Genomic DNA, 22,159 nt, shown 5'->3' on the forward strand with positions numbered 1-22,159 from the left:
TTTCACACAAAGCCAAATGAGAATTTAAAACATCTGCATCACTGGTGTGAAGGAGCATCAAACTCCTGCTTTGCTAAGTAAAATATTCCATAATTAGTCATAAAAGGCACATTGTCCTATTACTTTGGGGACTCAGCCTAGGGATATAAACACATTAAGTTTAGCATGCCTTTACATGCTACCTTGTAAGCAGAGGCAGTACCCAGGATGCACTTCTCTGCAACACTGTTTCAGATAAATGGTTTTAAAAAGACCTTCTCTCCCTTGTCTTCTTTTGCTCTTCAGGACAGCAGTATTAGGCAGTTCCCTGTGATACCACTTTACAGAGGAGATGCGATCGCTTTGCATGGCCCTTGTAGCGATCACTGTTGGTGCCACATCGAGGTCTCCTCTTATCCTCTTCCAAGCTCTGCTTCTATACGTGTGCTTTGCTGCTGAGAGCTGGCACGTGCCACCTTCACAGACTGCCCTTGGCGTGGGCACCATCTCGCCCATATGAGGAGCTAAAAACTGCCTAGATTTTCGGCCCCTTTATGCTCGCCCCAGGGTTGTCTATAGCCAGTGACTGACGGGTGTGGAAGCGCAAAGGCCCAACTCCTGTTCTTCAAGGTGTGATTGACACTTCCCAGCACCTTACAGGACGGGGCTGAGTCTGGGAGTTCAGTTCAAATCACTCATGCTTGGCTTGTTCCTCTTTCCCATTTTCCTTCTGCAGCTTTCTTAGTGGTTGATCCTGAAAGTACTCCCTTTAATAAATCATGTGGACCCAAAAGTGGCTCAGGACCTGGTTTGGGGAGTTCTGCTGTTTTCTTAGCCCTGGGCATCAGAACCCTTCATGCCTCCCCATGGCAGCACTCCTGGGAGTGTTGGAAGCCCCAAAGGTGGTTAAGTCAACCCCTGGCATGGGGCTTGTTTGGCTTTCCGCACTCCTAGGAGATCTTGGGCAGGAAGACTGGCAGGGCAACTAGAAAGGCCACATCTCATCAGAGGGTCTCCAGCCTCCACAGATAGTCTCATATTCCAGCATCCCACCCGCCAAGCTCCACCAGCAGGGCTGTTTTGACCTGAAGGGAACAGGAGCCTTAAGACATGGATTTCCCCAAGCTGAACAGTATGGACCCAGAATACACCATCCAAGCATTCTCCTTACTGATTTGCTGCTGTCTGTGTAAAGCCAGGGACCTCTTGCAACCCTGGGGTACAGAGCTGGCTCCAGCAATGACTGAACTTCCCATGGGCCTGAATTGTGGGTCTTAGAGTTGGACTTGGAGAAGGCAATGGCACCCCACTCCAGTACTCTTGCCTGGAAAATCCCATGGACGGAGGAGCCTGGTGGGCTGCAGTCCATGGGGTCTCAAAGAGTCAGACATGACTGAGCGACTTCACTTTCAATTTTCACTTTCATGCATTGGAGAAGGAAATGGCAACCCACTCCATTGTTCTTACCTAGAGAATCCCAGGGATGGCGGAGCCTGGTGGGCTGCCATCTCTGGGGTCGCACAGAGTCGGACATGACTGAAGTGACTTAGCAGCAGCAGAGTTGGACTTAAGTTGATTTAAAGCAAATAAAGTTATATCCTTTTCTCCCCTGATTGATCCACTAAGATGCATGCTCAGTATAAGGTATAATAGCTAAGATGACCAGGTCCAGAAGGTTTTATGGGCCATGACCACAAAAAATGGACCTGATGATAGAGACATCAAGAAGTGTATCAGGATACTGCAGAGACATTATAAGGAGAAGCAGCTTTTTGGTGCATGCAAATAACACTGCCTTCTTTGTGCCCTCTGCTCAGATCAACTACACTGACTACAACAAAAGGAAGCTCACACTCTTCACTCCTAATTTAGGGAGAGGGTTCATTTCCCATCACCCTCATGATCACAAAATTCAGAGGGCAGATCCAGTTGTGGCAAGAAAGCAGACTGCTTGTTCCATTATATTACTCTATCCTTGCTCACAAAATACCTTTTTATGAATGAATCTAGAATTTCAATATAATACACCAGATTCATGAGTATTTGTCTTTTCCTTTCTTCTCAAAGCTATCAGTTCAAATTTGGAGACAATACATAGAAAAAAGCCCCTGGGAACCAAAGAATTCAACTACCACTTTTCTTTCTGGAAGCCCAATATGTCTTTCTGTAAAGGCCTGTGAACTGCTGCTGGCTGTGGGTATCACTAATGACTTTTCTCGCATCCTCTATTCAATGAGCGCCTTCTCTGTGCCCAGCAGAATCAGATATTGGCAGCTGTGTTTCTGTAATTTTAACATGAAAATTTTTCATTTAAACCCAGACAACCCAAGGCCCTCCCCACCTTATTAAAATAAGTGCTGATGTAAGCACTTATTAAAAAATGGTTTGAGGCCTTCCAGAGACTTAACCCCCAAGTCTTCAGGGGAATGGAGACACACATATATAATTTTTCATTAGCACCATTTCATCCTAAATGACTAGTGCCTAACTTTGCTTATAAATTATATCAGAACATAGGAACGTCTAACCAAACAATAAAGTAAAAGTAATCACTGGGGCCTTAAATAATTTAAAGAGGTGTAGGGGGCATCTCAGAAAATACTAGCCAACCACAGCAATTGACGGTAGTCTGGGTTGCACCAAAGATTCCATCAGGTACGATTAACTGGGTTAATACAACTCAGCCTTTTTGTTGCCTGAATGATAACCTCTTAATCTACAGGCAGAAACCTGGGTGAAACGGAACCAGGCTCTATTTTAGATGTTTATGCTAAGAATAATCATTTGGGATTTGTTGGAATCTACTGTATCACATGTGTGTTCTCCTTGTGATACGAAACAGATGTGTTGATACAGAGGCTACCATTTAACCAGGGCACGTGTTACAGTTAATGCAGTGAGACCAATTGATCAAGGGCACAATTAGGAAGGAGGAGGCAATTAGCACAGGCCCAGCAATGCTTCCTTATGAGGGGAGCAGCCGCTTTCTAACACATGTCTGAAAAATGGTAGATGGCAGAGGATGACCAAATCCTTCAGATTTCAAGTCCTTTGGGAGACATTATAGGCTCTCTCTAGAAACATTACTGGCATCTCCACTTACTTGTACTTCAACCTCACAAAAGACTGGGCTGGCTCTTTCACACCGAGAACAGTGTGTGTGTGAGAGGGAAAGGGACAAAAGAGAGAGAGATCAATTCTTGGATCTAACATTGAATCTTTTTAAACCAATAATACAATCATACTTTGAGCATCCCTTTAGACAATGCAATCCTGAAATATATGTTACTTAGCATTGATCAAAGTCTTACCCAATATTTTAAACAAACAACCAAATGGTGATCTAGCTGACTTGAGCTCTATAACTCGATTAAGTTAGCTCCTCAGAGAAATATCTTCACAAATTATTTTAGGTTGGGTTCTTCTAGAAGCAGGCTGGGAGAGAGAGATTTGAGTGTAAGTAGCTTATGTAGGTGGTGATCCCAATGAGGGCCCAAAGTAGTGTGGGAAAGTAAGACACAAAAGTTTGTATTATTAAGAAAGTTACTACTAGGGGCGATGGAGCTTCAATGCCAGTGGGAAACTCTGGAAGACAGTGTAGACTGTGCCTCAGAGTCACACCACCCAGAGAGCAATGGACATGAGTTGTTACCTACAGACCACCATCAACCATGTGTTGAAGGATGATGAGATGAACATTAATTCCTGAGATGAACATTAATTCCTCAGCACGCCAGTCTTTGCTCATATATGAGTCAATGGACTCTGAGAGCCAGAGAAAGCCCTTAGGCAGAGCTGCAGGAGCCTGGGCCTGGAGGTCAGTGGGTCAACAGTAATAGTGTTAGCATAATAAAGTCTAGCTACCTTTTTTTTTTTTCCCCCCAGGAAGGTGGAAGAACCCAGTTTTTACACGTTTGGTGTAAAAAGGGTTAAATTTCTGTTATTTACAAAGTTGAAGTGAAAAACATTTCTCCAGCACCCACCTTTACATAAGGAAAGGGAAGAATTAGGAATTAAAATAACACAAACAATATTTGCATCTGCAAGTGAACTTGTATTTGCTTTCCGTTAATACACAATGAGAGCTATGCCAGCGAAGGCCTTTCTCTTTTTTGCCTTTGCTGCCAAGAAATTCAGAATCACAGACTTTCTGAGGCTGATCATTTCATCTGATGCAAATGTTGAACTTACTCTCTCATCCCATTGAGTGTCCTCCTTCTCTGTTCTTGTCCCACTTCTAAACTCTCTTACTTTGATTATTATTTATACCCTGTGTGTGTGTTCAGTTGCTCAGCTGTGTCTGACACTTCACAGCCCCATGAACTATAGCCCTTCAGGCTCCTCTGTCCATGGGATTCTCCAGGCCAGAATACTAGAGTGGTTTGCAATTTTCGTCTTCCAGGAGATCTTCCCCACCTAGGGATCGAACCTGCGTCTCTTGCATCCCCTGCATTGGCAAGCAGATTCTTTACCACTAGCGCCACCTGGGAAGCTGATTGCTTACAAAAATGGTCTGATGTGTTTTACAAAACTGCACCTAAAAAAATCATACATTTCTTTTCTCAAATTTTATGTTAATGATACATTTAGGGTAATGAGAGAGCTATCTGAGCAAAACATTAAGGGGAACACTCTGTCTCTTTAACAGGAACTATTAGAGCTATAAGAGTATCTTGAGAGTTCCAGCAAGGGACACAGATCCAAGGTCAACAACATTCAGGACTCCATTATCTAGCTGGCAGTGTGAGCTGTGGTGTTAGCCTCAACTCTTCAAATACTCTGCTATCCACCTGTTCTCGTCACCAAATTCAAAGGAACAATTTGTGATCATTTCAATTCTATTTGGAAAAGGCATTAACTTTCTCTTTTTTTTCTTAATATATATATTTTAGTGAAGAATAGTTGACTTACAATGTTTCAGGTGCACAGCAAGGTAATTCAGTTATGCATATACAATATATTATTTTTAAATTATTTTCCATTAGAGATTATTATAAGATATTGCTATAGCTCCCTATGCAATACAGTAACCCTTTGTTGCTTATTGCATATCTGTTTTTTTTTAATTAGAAATCTAGCATTCTATTCATACTAAGTCAAACAAGTGGAATCAAAATGTCACAAATTTTTTAGTTGGGCAAAAATTCATAAGTTTTCTAAAATATGTATATTATTTATACATAAAGCATTAACTTTCTTACTGGGACTCCATTCATCCTGGAAACCTAACTTAATATGAGACCAACACCCAGAGACAGCCTTCGGACAGGCTTGAATCCCTTTCTCACTTCTTCCTGTTCAGTTTGTATCTGAGTCTGGTGCCTCTGGACCCAACATCTTTTACCTCCAAAATGTCTTCCCCAACCAGGAACAATGACACCAACTGGTGATATAACCCCTCCACTGAAACCCTTTTTGTCCCTGTCCAGCTGATGGAACTCTGCCCCCTGATGTTTTCCAGCCTTCCAAGGTTGTGAATGAGACAGCACCCGTGTGAAATTATACTTGGACTGCGCACACTGCTATTTGTTCATCTGGCAGCAATTTGGAGGCTGAGGCTTTCAATTAGCGACTTGATCTTAATCAGTATTGTCCTTGGCTCCTGGTACACTGTGTCTTTCGGACACCCCTTTTCTGGTGTTTAGATGGCCTATTTCATTAGACAGCTGAAACTCCCTGTGCCTAGGAGACGGGTCTGCTTCAAAAAATCCTCAGAAAGTCCTGGTTACTTTGCTTTTGTTCAAAATCAACATCCTCATTTGCTAGAGTCGATGGGTAACTTATGTAACTATAGAAACTTAGTCGTCTTCTACCTGGTGGATGTGCTCAGTAAGTCTTCTTCAGTTCAGTTCAGTCCAGTTGCTCAGTTGGGTCCGACTCTTTGCGACCCCATGAATCGCCGCATGCCAGGCCTCCCTGTCCATTACCAACTCCTGGAGTTCACTCAGATTCACGCCCATCGAGTCAGTGATGCCATCCAGCCATCTCATCCTCTGTCGTCCCCTTCTCCTCCTGCCCCCAATCCCTCCCAGCATCAGTATCTTTTCCAATGAGTCAGCTCTTGGCATGAAGTGGCCAAAGTATTGGAGTTTCAGCTTTAGCATCAGTCCTTCCAATGAACACCCAGGACTGATCTCCTTTAGAATGGACTGGTTGGATCTCCTTGCAGTCCAAGGGACTCTCAAGAGTCTTCTCCAACACCACAGTTCAAAAGCATCGATTCTTCAGGGCTCAGCTTTCTTCACAGTCCAACTCTCACATCCATACATGACCACTGGAAGGCTCCCACAAATCTCAGAATGTTTCTGAGTCAGCTCCAGGGGATGGGGCTGGACGGGTAGGTAATATCACTACCAAAATGTCCCCCAGCGGCATTCCTCGTCAGCTTTTTAAATGTAAAGTGTGCTCACAGCGAAAATAGCCCAAACAAGGAAATTCTGTTTAGCCTTGGGGATGAAGAGGATGACCTTGCAGAGGAGTCCTGAGCTTCAGAGGACATTTGAGTCCTGAGATCCTGCCCACTTAGTAACTCTCATCCTCACCATCACCGTTATTACCAAACACCTTTCTAGAAGTAGTAGTATCTGGGAAATGCATGGCACGACCACTCTCCTGTGTGCCAGAAAAAGGCTACAATTGGAACTGGTGTACAGTTCTGCCAAATGAAGCAGGAAAATATACCAAAGAGCCCTGCCTTACCCTTACCAGTGCCTGGTGCCTAACAGACACTCAAAAATATCTGGCTGGATGAATCTGCCAAGTGGGGAGGATCACAGCACCTACCCCAGGGGCATGTTGTGATAATTAAATGAGAGTGTCACATAGAGCACAGAGTCTGGTCTATATTGAGAATGCAGAGAATAATTACCATTGTAGTTTTTAATACTTGGATACCAATAAACATGCCTTGTGTTTTGCAGAAAAGAAGCTTTCACCTTCTGAAGCAGGGTGAGGGACAGGTGGTAAATGCCCCACAAGGCAGGAGTTTCTAAGGAAAATGAGAACACTGTAGCCTCTGTCACATGGCTGGAGTCGGCCTCAGGGTCTGCGATAGCAGGTAAGTTTGCTTCCATCAGCAGGTAATTCAGCTTTGCTCTCAAGTTCTACTCTTCTTATCTTCCCACCACTTCCCTCCATGGGCATAGAGTCCATCCCAGCTCTGAGTTACTTCTTAACCCAAAACCAAAATAAATCCTACCCCTGCATGAAGTCCCGCCTCAGGGACCTTGTCTGCCAAAGCAAAAGCCAAGAGGGTCCCCACAAGGAGCAGGCAAGTGGAAGCAAAGTCTTAGTAAAACTGTGGTGGACCTGGCCCATCCCACAATGTTGGGTGCTCCATCCCAAGTTCTCGGAGTCAGTCAGGCTGAAGAGCTGTTTATGAGGCTTGATCTGTCCTCTTACTATTTGGCTAGAATGCTATCCATCGCTAAAACAATTGCTGACCAGCAAAATGCACTCCATGTATACCAATCCTAATCATCTTACTCTGAGTGAGAAGAGGCTATGCCTTGATTAAAAGGCCACAGATTCATGGAGCCCAGCAGAGTTAAGGCTAACATGTTATTTGGTCTATGTAGACTCAGAGTTACCCAACAAAAAATGATTCAAATGATAAGGAAAATTTCCCCCTGAATTATAAAAACAAGCAAATATTAGATAGTTATGAGAGGGCAGCTTCCACTGTGTTCAGTGACCACATTGGCTTTCTAGATCTAAACCCAATGAGATAGCATCCCTCCAAACATGCTAAGAAGGAGGGCAGAGATTCATCTCCATGTTATGGAGAGACAGCAGATGGGAGGCTCCGGGATAGGAGGTGTAAGAAGGAAGCAGACTACTAGCTAAGCATCCTCCCAGGACTCCTGTCTCCGAAGGCTCTGGGTTACTACTGAGTGTTGGTGGGTAAAAACAGTGGACCCCCAGGAACTGTTTTTTAATGAAGTTATCCTTATACCCCTAATGTCCTCTCCAGCCAGACATAAATTCTCTTTTCTGCCCTGTTGCTCTAATTTAATATGCAAGGGATGCTCTGGAGACTTGGTCTCCTGTATAACCACAGGGGACTGACATAGAGTCCACCTCATGTTAATGACTGAACATTAAAAAAGAACCATGAGGAATAAGGAGGCTGACCAAGTAACATGATGCTTGGGGCAACCTTCCCCGGAGTTTCCCAATCCAGTCCCCCCTACTATTACTCCATGTATCATCTCCAACAGCCCCCAATTCTGGCTGTTCTGGCTACAGAGACTCCCCATCCATCATGCCACTGTGCATGTCTACCCCTGGGATACAGGGTTTCTTTATGGCAAAGGCACTGGCAGTATCTCCTGTCCTTTAAAACCCAATCTTTCTTGCCTGGATGCTGGTGTAATGGTAGCAGTCCTTGGCATCTGGCAATGATTCAGGAGGAACAGTTCATAGTGAAAACTCAGAAACTCTTGGGAGAATTTTCTTAAACCTTGAGAGTCTGAGAAAGGTTTGTCATGATCATCTAGCTTGTAGAAACGAGTGCTGATGCCCTAACCCCTTAGCTAGAACATTCTTGCTTTCTGCCAAACTTTTAAATGGCTACATGGGCCCAGAAGTAGAAATAAGAATAACTGTTTCTATTAAATTCAGTGTAATTCTATCACTATCTGTATCAATATACAAGTATCTTAAATGGATCATCTTATTCCCTCCCTGCTATCACCCCTAAGAAGAACTTGATAAGATTTTCCTGGAATTTATAAGTGGGGACACTGAGACTCCTAGGAGGTAAATTACTTGCTCAAGACTTACCAGGCTGGTAAATTGCAGATTTAGAACCAAACCAAAGTCTTTCTGACCAGAGTCCAAGCTCTCCACCCTAGGTTGTGTCATCTCAGTGTGGACAAAGGTATCCTCACCTGTCTTCTACATGTTAAAGATGAAACAGACCTTTAGAACTCTAAAGAAGCCAGTTCAAAATTCCATTTTTACAATGTTCCCCTAAGAGATATTAGAACAAATATGCATTAATTCCAGCAAGCCTGCAGCCCATTATTTACCTGTGATGGGAGAGGGGACTGTGACCCACAAGGGTTCTCAGGACATTCATCACTATTAAGGTCTCCTGGAAAACCCCAAAGTTCCCAGTCACTTATTTTGATGAGAAACACGGGTTGGCCCTTTGAAGCTGAAGTATAAAGTGTGCCTCTTATCCTAGGCTCTTTTCTTCCCAGTCCTTGGGACAGGCTAGTGGGAAACCTTCTGACGCCCCAGAACCCCAATGAATCCAGAGACACCATTTGTCTTTAATTGGTGGAAGCTGATTTGTGTTGTTCAAAGGCGCGTCTGAGCCCGCAGGGTGAGCATTGTGCCCCAAGATTTAGCCCGTTTCATCGCCCTTCATTAGGATGCAGGGGGGAGACCTCGGCACCGTCAACTGGGCCAGAGGAACAAAGGCAACATGGAAAGTGGAGCGGGCAGTGAACCCCTCACTCTCTACTTTTTCAAAACAAGATTCCGACCATTTACTCAAGAACTTACTTTGTCCTTCTGTTCCACACAAAGAAACAGGAAACTTCAGAGGAAAAAAAATGGGGGCCCAGTTTCTTACATGGTGGCCCAGGGAGGCTGGGGTTGCAGAGGGTGCTGGCAGGAGGTTAGCTTGGCCCCAGAGCTCAGGAGGGACCACTCCCCTGTTTTTGTTCTCAGAGGAGGTCATCTAGGAGCAGGAGAAGGTGCTTCTTCCCTGGAAAACAACTTGCGGAGAAGGTGGGGTTGCAATCAGTGAAGACTGCAAGAGGGGCCCTTGCACCCTCTCACTAACCCAACGGGAAAACCTGTGTTGATTGTATCTTCTTGTTCATCTTGCTTGCTTGTTTAGTTGTTAGGTCATGTCCAAGTCTTTTGCGACCCCATGGACTATAGCCTGCCAGGCTCCTCTGTTCATGGGACTTCCCAGGCAAGAATACTGGAGTGGGCTGCCATTTTCTTCTCCAGGTTGTTTATCTACTACCCCCACAAAATCTGAACAAAACATCTCCCCTCAGACTCAAAGAATTCCTTTGAAAATAAATCCATTTTCAACTTGACAAGGACAGACCAAGTTGCTGACATGCACGTTCTAACTCTTATTTTGAGGACTGGTGTTTATAATGGCTTGTCTTGTAAGCAGGTAAAGTGACTTTTTTGGTGACCACTTTGGCAACAGCTCTCCAAAGATTAAATACAGGTAACCTTTGGACTAACAATTTGACATCTAGGAATTTATTTTACAAAATATCTTTGCATGTGAACAAAGAAACATGTGAAGCTATTCATCTCAGCCTTTTTCATAATAGTAAGAATATTAAAAATGACATTAAGTCCATCTTAAGCGATGGAATGATTATATGATTGGATAGACATTCATATAATGGAGTCCTCCAGCAATCATTTTTTTCTCCCAAGAGGGAGACCAACATGGATTGACCTGGGAAAATGTCTATGATATGAACACGGAAGGCAAAAAGTTGAAAAATTGTATGTATGCTTTAAATTCACTTTTGCTTGAAACCAGTTTCTCAGTCTTGGCGCTACTGACCTGTGGGCCAGACAGCTCTTTGTTGTGGGGCTGTCTTGTGTATCTTGGGGGGTTTTTCAGCATCCCTGGCCTCTACCCACCAAATGCCAGTGGCACCCTCCCCTCCTGCTGTTAGAACAACCAAAAAAGCTTCCAGTTTCCAAAAGTCCCCTGGGGCAGGAGCAGGGGACAAAATCACCCCCAGATGAGAACTACTGGTGTAAAGTAATGATACATAGACAACCTAGGTCTGCACACCTTAGAAAGACGTTTAGAAGGATCCTCATCAAGTTGCTAACCGTGGGAACCAGGATTGGTCAGAAAAAATAATGTTCTTTTTATTTAATACACCTCTGTACTGTTTGATTATTTTTACAAGTCTATATTTTTTCTGTAATTAAGCAGAAAATCTACTTCAATTCTATTCCCACTCACAGACATAGACACACACAAGGAAAATACAGAGAATAACTCATATCAGGAGACAGGTGGGTCTTACCTGGGAAGGAAAGTCCTCTGAGAGGACTTAATAATGAGACAGGATGCTAACCAGAGCTAATCAATCTGCAGTCTCACCAAGCCAGGTGGTGAGAATGGTGTCTGAGAACTTGTAAACAGGGTGGGAAGTGTGGAATTCTGGCCTCTGGTCTTGAATTTGACCAATTTAGTGTCCTGAGCCCTGTTCTTCAAATCCTTCATTTGCTTAAAGGATCATCTAATTTCCCACAAAATCTTTTGGAGAGCAGCACATTAAAGCATCATCCATGAAATGATTTCCCCTCATCAGATTTGGTGCTACATAAACAAAAGATGGAATTTTCATTAACATTTGTTTTGCTGCTTTAAAAGTCATTTTTTAAAAACATATGCCTAGTCCAATTTGGGCATTTTAGGACTTAGAATATCCTAGAATGCTTCAGTTTCTTATTAATTTTGAAAGAATTTCTTCCAGGGAAGTATTTTCAGCTTTTTGATATATCTATGATAAAGTTTATTTTTATTTTTATTTTTGTTTTTTTCTGGAAAAACGGTTAAAGTTTGTTCAGAAATTACAAGGTAAACTGTTAATAGACCATTGTGATGATTCCCTTATTGAGTTAGTTGGAATTCATGGTGAATATCCTAAAACAGAAAAACAGACCTAAATCTTATGGAAAATAATCAAACATTTGGTCCCCCAACGCTTTCCTAGTGGCTCAGTGCACTGCAGGAGACGTCGGTTTGATCCCTAAGTCAGGAAGAGGCCCTGGAGAAGGAAGTGGCTACCCACTCCAGTATTCTTGCCTGGGAAATCCCACGGACAGAGAAGCCTGGTGGGTTACAGTCCATGGTGTCGCAGAAGTCAGACATGACTTAGGGATTAAACCACCACCACCACCGCAAATGGCTTATCAGATATCCACAAACAATATCTTTCCCCAGTCTCAACAACAGGGTACTAAGAGAATTATGGTTTTTGAAGAACATTTTGAAAAGTAGCTAGAAAGAATTCTCTTGTCCATTTACGTTGATGTTTTGAAAGCAAAAGTGACTTGAGACCAAAAGCAATTTGAGATAGTTCATGAATCAAGTTATGAATCAGTTCATAATGACATAGTTTACATTCTTTTTCATCATATTTATTTGTTTTGTTCTGGGGTTTTTTTTCTGGATAGAGTAATAATGCCTAGAAGTCCATTTTTCACTCAAAAGCTACTCATAAATATTTTAGTCAAAACTTTCAGACCGATTCCCTTCCCTCTGCTCCACTCTCCTTCTCCAATTTAACTCAGCTTCTTACAGGTATTTTGACTAATTTGGTAATGTTTAACTTTTCTCCAATTTTGCCTTTGTTAATCAAAGCCCTAATATGGTAAAGTTAGTTTAGTATGGTAAAGTCATGGCAAAGCATTTAGGGCTTCCTTTTTTTGTATCCCTCTGCATCTAAAGGGTAGCGCTCATGATCAGTCATTATCAAGACTTCACAATCACTTCATCTACAAATTCCTGAAACCAAGGGAAAGCAACACTTCTCCGCCTTGTACACCTCACAGAGAACTTGAACGAGACAAGAACCACAAAGCAGAACATACTTTTCTAAGAATCCGGCATAAGCACACTTGGGTCAGCTGAGACACCCAAAGCACCGGGTGCTTCGAGTAGAACGACATGTACCCTCAAGGACACACTACCGACATGGGCTTCAGTCTGCATTGTTTGCAAGGGAAATTCACAAAATTAACTGAAAAATGCATGAACTTTATAGAATGCTGTCAAACCAGGTCTCTTATATATAGGGTGACCCCAAAGTAACCTGAGCATGCCAGTCAGAAGTGACAGCAGGGGCTGCTGGGGCCCTGTCCTGGGATGCCCCTCCCCTCCCCTCCCCGACCCAATCTGCTCTGTATCCTTCCAATGGCCTGCACCAACCAGTGCCTCCACTGCTCGAGTGTTATTGGAACCACCCTGGCACACGCACAGAACGTTAAGCATGTCCCACTTGCCCAAGGCAGACCTTAGCCAATTGCCAATCGCACTTGGGATGTGAAAGCCCAGCTGTCTTGCGTTAAAGCCAGGACACACTCTGAGATGTACTTTCCATTCCAGATTTCACTGCCTGTTAACACTCAGGCTGGGATTTTGCCCGAAATTGCGCCTTTGCTTGGCTTCCTTCCCTTCCGGTCCAGCCTCCCCACTCCCTTACCAGCTTCTCCTGGGGGACATGTCTCCTTGACACGTCATCTGTATACACATTCCCATGTCAGGATCTGCTTTGGGGGAACCCTCCCTAGGTCATTAGCTGCCCTCCTTTGCTTTACCCCAAATGTTGACTCCTCCTGTTCTGCTCATTTCACCCATGTGACAGCTCCAGCATGGGACACCAGTTTTAGGTCTCAAACTTCCGTTAGGATCACTTATCATACATAGAAGGGCTCTTGATCACCAAAGACCCTTGATAGCTGATTTTTGGTCATAGCGTTTAAGTTCCTCTCTGCCAATGGCACAGTCCTGGGCACTGCAGCACTGGGCTGGGTGTTGCCCGGTGCTGCCGTATGCACTGGCCTGTGTGTACCCTTCCCAAGGGCAATGCCATATCAGATGCCATTATCAGATAAGGATTTGCTGTATCAGATACATGTTCTAGTTTCTCTCCTCTGGCAAAAGCTTGAGTCTAATAGCACACAAGAGTCATGTTCTGCCCTTCAAAAACATGAATGAGAAACTCCTATGTGCTTTGGAGTAAGTCATTTGTTTGATGTCTGTCTGCAAGAACTGGAAAGTGTGAGTGACCCGATGGGACAGCCAGGATATGGCTCAGGCAGGAGGTGGTGGGGACTCGAGTGGCAAGGGCAGAAAGGGAACGATCCCAGAGAATAATATGTGGACTGCCGCGGCTGGCGGACTTCTTTCCTCTGTGACTCCTCTGGCCTATTCCACCCTCGCAGCCCCATCGCCTCTCAGACCTGCTCAAGAATTACCAGAGAAGCACAGAGCTGAGCTCACAAGTCGGGATAAGGTCCTTCAGAGAACAGCAGGACATGCTTTCTTGTGCATTCCCATAGACCTCAGTGCATAGTAGTCTCTCAATAAAATGTTGCTTTGTCTGTGACTCATGTAACCCGGTCAGATCATCATAAGATGATGATCGTACTTTGTCATCCACTCAGGACACTCGAGTATGAAACAGTATGCTATTAATAACTAGACATAGACAAAATGCATAAACTAGGACTGTCCCTGGGAATCTAGAGCTCATAGTTATCCTACATCTTTACCATCCTCAGTGCAGGGCTTCAGACTGCACAGAAACACAATGAATGGTGCCCTGGAGCATGACTCCAAAATTCAGACCATGGGATGGAAAGGGAGTTCAGACTCTGGGCCTCAGGAGCATGTATGATGGTAGCTTTCTACTGTTGACCCTTTCTCAGCGTGTTTGGGTTCTGGATACTATTTAAGGCCACTGAAGGTGTATCTTTCTAAGATAAGATCTTTCTAAGCGGTATTTGCCGCAGGTGAGGGCAAACTGGGGTGGTTCCAAACATTCTGACTCAAAGGGAGCCCAGCCCTCTTGAGGTTCACTCAATGGGAGAGTCCATGTTACCCATCAAATTGGACAGACCATGTAGACACCAGGGAACAACACCCCCAGCAAGCTCCCCAGACCCTCTCCATGCCAGCCCCGCATGACACCTTCACTCCCACTCTGCAGGCAAACTCACGATTTTCACAGTGCTTCCCGGTGTAGCCCGCCAGGCAGGCACACTTGTAAGATCCGGTGCTGTCAAGGAGGCAAGTGCCGTCATGGAAACAAGGGGACGAGGAACACGCTGTAAGAGAGAAGGCAATTGCTCTCAGCGCCCCTGTGCGGTGAGCCCCTTCATTCAAGCCTGGAGTCCTGACCACAGCCTCTCACTTATCTTTTAAAGTCTTCTTGCCATTTTTAAACTCCTTTTATTGAAATCATGTCACCACTGTTTCAAGACTGCCTAAAACAGCTACTCACTAATCAAATGTTGCTGATGTTATTTGATGTTTTCCAAAGCCCTGGAAGTCTGCTCCAGACACCTCTAGTCTAGGACCACACACACAAGGGCACCACATAATTAAAGCAGAAGCAAGCTTCACCCCTCCCACAGGGGCTCCCATGGGAAGAGAGCAGGCTTGGGTAACACATCTCTGTTTTTCAAGGAAGCTCAGCATCCGGGGTACTGGGCGAAAGGAACCGAAGCCGACTTCATGACACTGGTGAAGGGTACTCAAGAATTTCCAAACATGCCTTCTGTGAACCGTAGTCCCTTGAGATGTTGAGAGTTAATGGTCTCAGATACGGTGGGGAAATGCTACTGGGGTTAAATGATAATCCACCAGGTTTCCGCCCTGCAGATATTCTCAGCATTCTCCACGTTCTAATGTGCATTGTGAATTTCTAAGAATGCACATAACATTCGACCTTTCACAGGCCTTATTTGATCTGAGAGACTGCATTTCACAGAGAGTCCTGGGGACCACTTTTCTACAGAGAACACTTTGGGAAACACTAGTCTGCTTGTTCCCCACTGACCCCACCTTCATTTACCCTGGTGTAGAAATACATGGCTGGGCCGAGGGCAGCAAGCCTGAGTTGAGCGCTGGCTCTGTGGAAGGCGCTGGCAAGAGGCAAAGACGAAGAGAGAGCCTGCTCATCAGGACAAAGCTTTGTGAAGAAGAGTCGGCAGTGACTACAACCTGAAGCGTGATTCAGTGAGTGTCAGAAAAGAGAAAGTTCTAGAAGACATTCAGAAAAGTGCCAAGCCACAGCTCATTGGAACAAGGGAAAAGGCTTAACAGGGCAGGAGAAATCTGACAGGGCCTCTGGGGATGGGACATGACGTGCAGGGGTGGGAAGGTGGCTTTAGGCAGGGAATAAAGAGTGCAGGTGGGTCACACCAGGTGCCTGAGGAACAGGAAGACCTCACAGACCAGAGTTCTCCAGGGGAGAGTGAGGAAGAGACCCTCCTGACCCTTCTCTCAGTCACAGGGTCACAAGCTGGTGAGCTGCCTCTGCCCGCAACTTCTGACTGCCATGAACACCACCAGACAGATCTCAGCCTCGACTGGCAGTGTGGCACCGAGGGGCAGGGACTGAGCCGCAGGCTGACCACAGCATAGCAGCAAAAGCCTCTGGAGCTCCCAGGCCCTGCAAGTCTGCGTAGGAGACAGGTCCTGGGAGGGAGCCAGATCATAGCTCATAGGAGCAACTGCTGGAGCCTCGGGCAGGAACATTCTCAGGGGGACGAGGTGGAGAGGGTGGGGTGTCTGCTGGTCTTGCTGAACGGGCAAGGCTAAAGAAAGGCTGATTCCACCTCCACCCACCTCCCTTCCTGAGACATCCATATCAGACCTTCCATAAGGGAGCTTGAATGGTCAAAAGGCCATTGCAATTTCTTAAATTCAGTTATTTGTTTCAAAAAATAAATACTTCAAGCTGGAGTTTATCTTGTAAAACCTGATGCAATCCCATCTCCAAGGAGTAGAAAAGATTTGGGGCGATTCCTGAGCACTGAGCCCATTGTTCATTTTGGCCAAATGCTACTTCCTCATATGACAGGACAGGAGGTGAAGTCAGATGCAGAGTTCCTCATAAAGCGAGTGGCATTTCCCGGGTAGTGTCAGACTTTGAACAATTATTTGAAAGATGACAAAGGAGGCTCAGGGCATGCCTGGGGCAGGGTGGCTACTGAGGGCTTCCTCTGCACCAGATACTGCTCAGCTCTTCATTTGTTCTGTCTCCCAGAGACTCCTTAACGGAGCAGGATCTAGGGTTACGCCCTTATTCACTGATTAGGAAACCCAGGCCCAGAACGGTAGAGCTTGTCTAAGCCATATGGTTTAATTTGCCAGGGACCAAAGCTAACTCTCTTAACCATGAGAGGCCCTAATAGGAGCTCCAGAGCCCAACTGTACAGATCACCTAGTTCCATCTCCAGAGCTGTGCTACCATAGACAAGTGACCTGATCTATCTGTGCCACAGCAGCTTTACAAAGTAAGAATTCCTAGTTCTGGTTCTCGTGAGCGTTTCTGAAACACCCCTTGCCATTTCTCTTCACCTTCTCAACGTGCAGGTCATTTCTGAGAACCCAGCGGGTGGGGTTTTAACAAGGCTGGGCAGCAAGGAGAGGGAAACCCAGAAAGGAATGTTTGTCTAGAGTGCAGCCATAAAAAGTGATATTTGGGAAACTCTCTGGCGGTCCAGTGGTTAAGAATCCGTGCTTCCATTGCAGTGGGCATGGATTCAATCCCTGGTCAGGGAACTAAGATCCCACATGCCACAGGGCATGGCCAAAAAATAAACTTTAAAATAAAATTCGACCTTTCTCTCTCTGGCCTTTACCTGTGATCTCCTCAAAGATGGCATGGAAGCCGTCGAAGTTCTTGGAGCCATCTGAGTGGAAGAGGATGTGGAGTGAGGAGCCCGTGCTTCGGATGGGAGCTGGCCGCTCGTTGCCACAGAAACGCTTGATGATCTGGCTGTCGCTGCTGTCCCCGTCTCGGACCTCAACATAGTCATATTGGCACATGTAATCAAACTCCAGGCTCAACATGACAATCCTGGAGGAGGAGAGGGCGAGAGCAGGAGGCAGGTGAGGCCCTGAAGAACCCTTCCACCCTCCTGGGCAAGTTCGAGGCCAGATGACAAGCAGGCCTCCGGAAGAGAAGAGCTATGCCCTGATCTGGTAGAACCATGGCCCTGGAGGACTTGTGAGCAGCTGCATTTCTTTCCGTGTGTGTGGGCAGGTGTACTGTGGGCAGGTGTGTGGACGCATGCCAGGTGCAGGGGGCGCCACAGTGCATTCCGAGAACCTCTGCACATACCGGCTCCTCATACAGGGGCACTTTCCTCCCAGGCTGCCTGGCTGGTTCCTTCCTAAACTCAGCGCTCAGCTAAAATATTCTCTCCTTAAAGAGGCTTCCCTGACAACTCTTTCTAAAGGAGAGCCCTTGTTTTCATCATACTGTGTATAGACATTTTACTTTCTCATATTTATCTCCTTGATTTCATGAGTGTGTGCGCGCACATGCATGCCTGTCTGCTCCCCTAGACTGCAAATTCCTTAAGGGCAGGGTGTGGCATCTGTCTTACTCCATCACTGTTTGCTTAGTGCCTGATGCAGTTCCTAGCACGTAGACACAATAAACAAATGTTGAGTACGTGACAGAATGGATACTTCAATTTTACAACTGGAGAGTGATACAGTATATGTTATCTTAAAGACCAAGCAAAGGAAAAAACTCGGCATACTCTTCTGTCTGATGGAAGGATCAGAAGATAATTATCCTCTTGGTAACAATAACTCTTGCCCCAAAGAGTAGAAACAGTAGCATCATATCAAAATTTCAGAATTGAAAGAGACATATCTTTGATTACCTTAAAGGGATCTTGGGTTTGAAAATATTGGGGTGCAGCAGATCAAAAAAAGCAGAAGATAAAACCCTAAGCTCTCATCTCCAAGAGGTAAGAAAAGAGGCAGGCACACACCAAGGTAAGAGAGGAAAAGATAACTTTTCAGAAGATTCCCAAGGGAATGCCTGAGTATCAGGTTCACAAAATGTACATCTGTATATTCTTCCTCACATTCTGGAAAAGTGGGAATAGAGAACTCAGAACTGCCACCTGAAAAGTTCGGACTAGGGTCACTTCCATCACCTTGGGCCAAAACTTCAAGTGCCAGAATTAGAGAACAGTCAGGATTCTGTATGCTCTTAAAGATCTTATTTTAAAAAAGGAAAGATCACTGAGTATGACTAGTGTTTATTTTTCAGAAATTTTTATCACAAAATATTTTGTAAAGGAGGGTAAGTCCTACTCACCATAATGTGTGGAACATGCTATAGTAGTAAGGATCTGGCCCCCACCAGCTCACTGCTGGCCTTGAGCAATCACTTGCTTCTCTGGGCTTTGGTGTCTTAATCTGAAAAGGGGGAGGAGGGGGCAAGTCCACCACCAAACTGAGATCACAGCTTTTTCTGAAACTGAAACAGGAGATACTGCAACCCGCATTTCCATTCACTCATGTGTTCACTCATTCAACACATCTATGGCAGGTCTGCGCTGTAACAGACGCTGTTCCAGGTGCTGAAAGTACAGCAGCTTCCCTAGGAGACACAGCGCCTGCCCTCATGAGTTCTGATTTGAGGGACAGACAAAAAGCAAGGAAACCAGAAAACGAGGGAACTGTAGAGAGTGTTAAGTCCTAAGAAAAACAGAGCAGGTGAGAGCACGGAGAGTGACTGGGCGGGTAAGCTTTCTACATACATGGTCAAGGACATATCTGGGTAGAGACTTAACTGATGAAACGGAGCCAGCCGTGTGCAGGTCATGGGGAAGAGTGGTTCAGGCAGGAGAATCTGTAAGTACAAAGGCCCTGGTAGTCATGAGCATATCTGAGGAAATGAACGGAGGCAGGGATGCTACACTGCCAGGCGGTGCATACCTAGGAGAATGGCATGAACGAAGGTCAGAGAGGAGAGCAGGAGCCGTTTTGTACGGTGAGGAGTTTGAATTTTATTCCAAGCTTGAGAGAAACCACTGGAAGGTTTCACCAACAGAATGATAATTTGAGAGAGGATTTTAAAGGATCACTCCAGTCACTCTGAAGAGAGGAGATGGCAGAGCCAGCAAGAGTGGAGGCAGGGAAGCCAATTAGGCCACAAGAGAATCCAGGTAAGAGTCGGTGGCGGTTCAAAGTAGAATTTTGGTAGTAGAGGCAGTGGAAAGACTTGAGATGATTTTACAGCTGAGTAAATAGATTCTCTGGTGACCTGGCTGTGGTAGGCAATGGAAAAGGGAACACCAGGGATGACGACCAGCTTTGGGGCTGGACACTAGGCTGCAGAGTATTTCCATCCTTATAATTGTCTCTGGCCAGCAGGTCCAGGTTTGCAGGGAAGAAACCTATCTACTTCTGTGCCTCCCTAGGGCCCTTTCCTGGGCAGGTGATGTGCTGCTCAACCGCTCCAACATTTTGGAGTTTGGGTTGGTGGAGTTGGGGAGGCGGGGCTGATTTCATCCTGGGTCTTGGAGAAGCTCTTCAGAGGCCTCTGAGGGGACCATCTGTCCTGGTCCCTGAGTTGCTGAAAAATTAGCCTGTGGCATCCAAAACTGTCCTTATCACACTGGAAGGTCCAGCCTGGAGCCCATTCAGCAGAATGGTGTAGCCTCTCACTTGCTCCTTGAACTTCCTCTGGGAAGGCTCACTTACTGAACCTTAATCCTAACACCCCAGGACCTCAGGGAACAAGAAGACCAGCAACTAAAGGGTGGCTTTGATGAGGAAGGTTGGGAAAGGGACCTGAGTCCTGGATCCTCTCAATGTGGGGTACAGTGTTGCCCCTCCTGCACGACACACTGCCATCGAGGAGCCAGCTGACATATGGCAACATCTGGGTGCATCAGTCCACCCAGAAAACACTGACTGGATGCCTGTGCTCTAGAAGATTAGAGATCTCTATCACCGCCAACGTCTCCATGAGTTAGAAAAGGGAAGAGCTAGGTGGATAACGTCCCTAGAAGTCCCAGGCTGAGTGGGCCACTCTGCTTTCCTAAAGAGGAAGAGTAGAGGTGTCTGCTAGGAGAGAGGAGAAACACTGGAGGCAGGGAACAGATCTTTCCAACTTTTTTTATGCAGGAAGGGTCTATCGAGCACCTCTCGTGTGTACCATGTCCTGTTCCAGGCTCCTGGATGCAACAGTGAACAGTTCTCACAAAGCAGGATGCACTTGTGTTATTTATCTCTAGTTACAACTGAGTCCATGGCATAAATTAAACATTTGTGTGGACCCCAGTGCTCCATAAGATGAATGGCTTATCTTCCACACAAATGAAAGAATCAGTTTATTGGTTGTGGAGGTGGTGGTTGGTTTCTGAGAATAGCAACGAAAGAAGCTGTGACAAGCATAAACCCCAATCTAGAGTACAAAGTCCTTAAAGGTTAGGCCTGGCCTTATTTCCTCCCATTCCATAGAATGCAGCCAGTACTAAGTGAATAGGTGGCCTGGTCACGGTTATGGGTGGGCAGGTTGCTCTCAGTGCTGTGTTCCCTCATGTTGGTGTCTTCCTGGGGTCATCGTTACCTGAGCCCCACTGTCTGCAGTCAGTGAAGGACAAGCATTTAATTGGTGGTAGTCTTACCCAAGCCTTATCCCACAAAATCACTAAGAGGTAATGGGAAAAGCTCTAATATACATTTTCTGCTTTCAAGAATAAAATGTAGATGGTTAGCCCTGATTACTAGGATCCAGGACCTTCGGTTTTGTTATTGCATTTCCTTAAACCTCAGGTTCCATAATTCTGACCCCAGCCCCTTACCTGAGTTGGATGATAAATCCAGGTTTGGCATGAATGGTCCACTCACAGTGAGCATTCAGGGGGTAGCTCTCCAACAAAATCTGACCCTTTGGAACACGTAGAACCTGGCCACATCCTGAGAAGAGAAGATTGAGGCATGGAAATTGGAGTCAACAGGAAAGAGATGGTAAAAGGTCTCAAAGCCTCTGAGCTCACCCCACGCCCCTGAAAACAGAATGGAGAAGGATATTTCTATTTCTCAAGCCCCTGGTGATGTGCTTGGCAACTGGCAATGAATTATTCATTCATTTAACCCAATGGTTTGAGAAGGGAAATAGCATCATTCCAGTTTTCCAGATGGAAAAATGGATAACCAGAGATTAAATCATTTGTCTAGCTATTAAGTGACAGAGCAGAGATTTAAAACCTAGCTGTGTCTGAATATGAGGTCCAGCCCACTCTCCAAGACTGCCACACACCAGCCTGCTGCTGCCACCTCACAAGGCTCAGAAAGTAGGCCCTCCCAGCAGCTCTACCTGCGACACTGTGGCCTTTGTTCAGCATCTAAATTTACGTAAGCCCCTCTGCTCTGGGTCCCCTGTACACCCTCTATTCCACACACATAATCCCAAAGCAACTCCTTTTTACGTGCCTCCATCCAATTAGAAAATGTATGTATTAATTTGTTCTATGAGCAGTTATGCAATAGCGAAAGCATTAGTCGCTCAGTTGTGTCTGACCCTTTGCTGCTCTATAGACTGTAGCCCAACAGGCTCCTCTGTCCATGGAATTCTCCAGGCCAGAATCTGGAGTAGGTAACCATTCCATTCTCCAGGGGATC

At 45.4% G+C, this 22,159-nt stretch overlaps 1 protein-coding gene across 3 annotated transcripts in view; it reads right to left on the reverse strand.

The window, feature by feature from the left end:
* Positions 1 to 22,159, reverse strand: part of PAMR1 (peptidase domain containing associated with muscle regeneration 1) — a 193,211-nt gene that overhangs the window by 13,947 nt on the left and 157,105 nt on the right. For all 3 annotated transcript variants that reach the window (XM_012096235.5, XM_004016406.5, XM_042233357.2), the window contains 3 exons: positions 21,340 to 21,454; positions 17,365 to 17,582; positions 14,713 to 14,820 (listed from right to left, as the gene is read on the reverse strand). In XM_012096235.5, coding sequence (XP_011951625.1) covers positions 14,713 to 14,820; positions 17,365 to 17,582; positions 21,340 to 21,454 — 441 coding nt within the window. The remainder of the gene's footprint in view (positions 1 to 14,712; positions 14,821 to 17,364; positions 17,583 to 21,339; positions 21,455 to 22,159) is intronic.

The sequence above is a fragment of the Ovis aries genome, chromosome 15, assembly GCF_016772045.2.
Source record: "Ovis aries strain OAR_USU_Benz2616 breed Rambouillet chromosome 15, ARS-UI_Ramb_v3.0, whole genome shotgun sequence".
NCBI classification, from domain to species: Eukaryota; Metazoa; Chordata; class Mammalia; order Artiodactyla; family Bovidae; genus Ovis; species Ovis aries.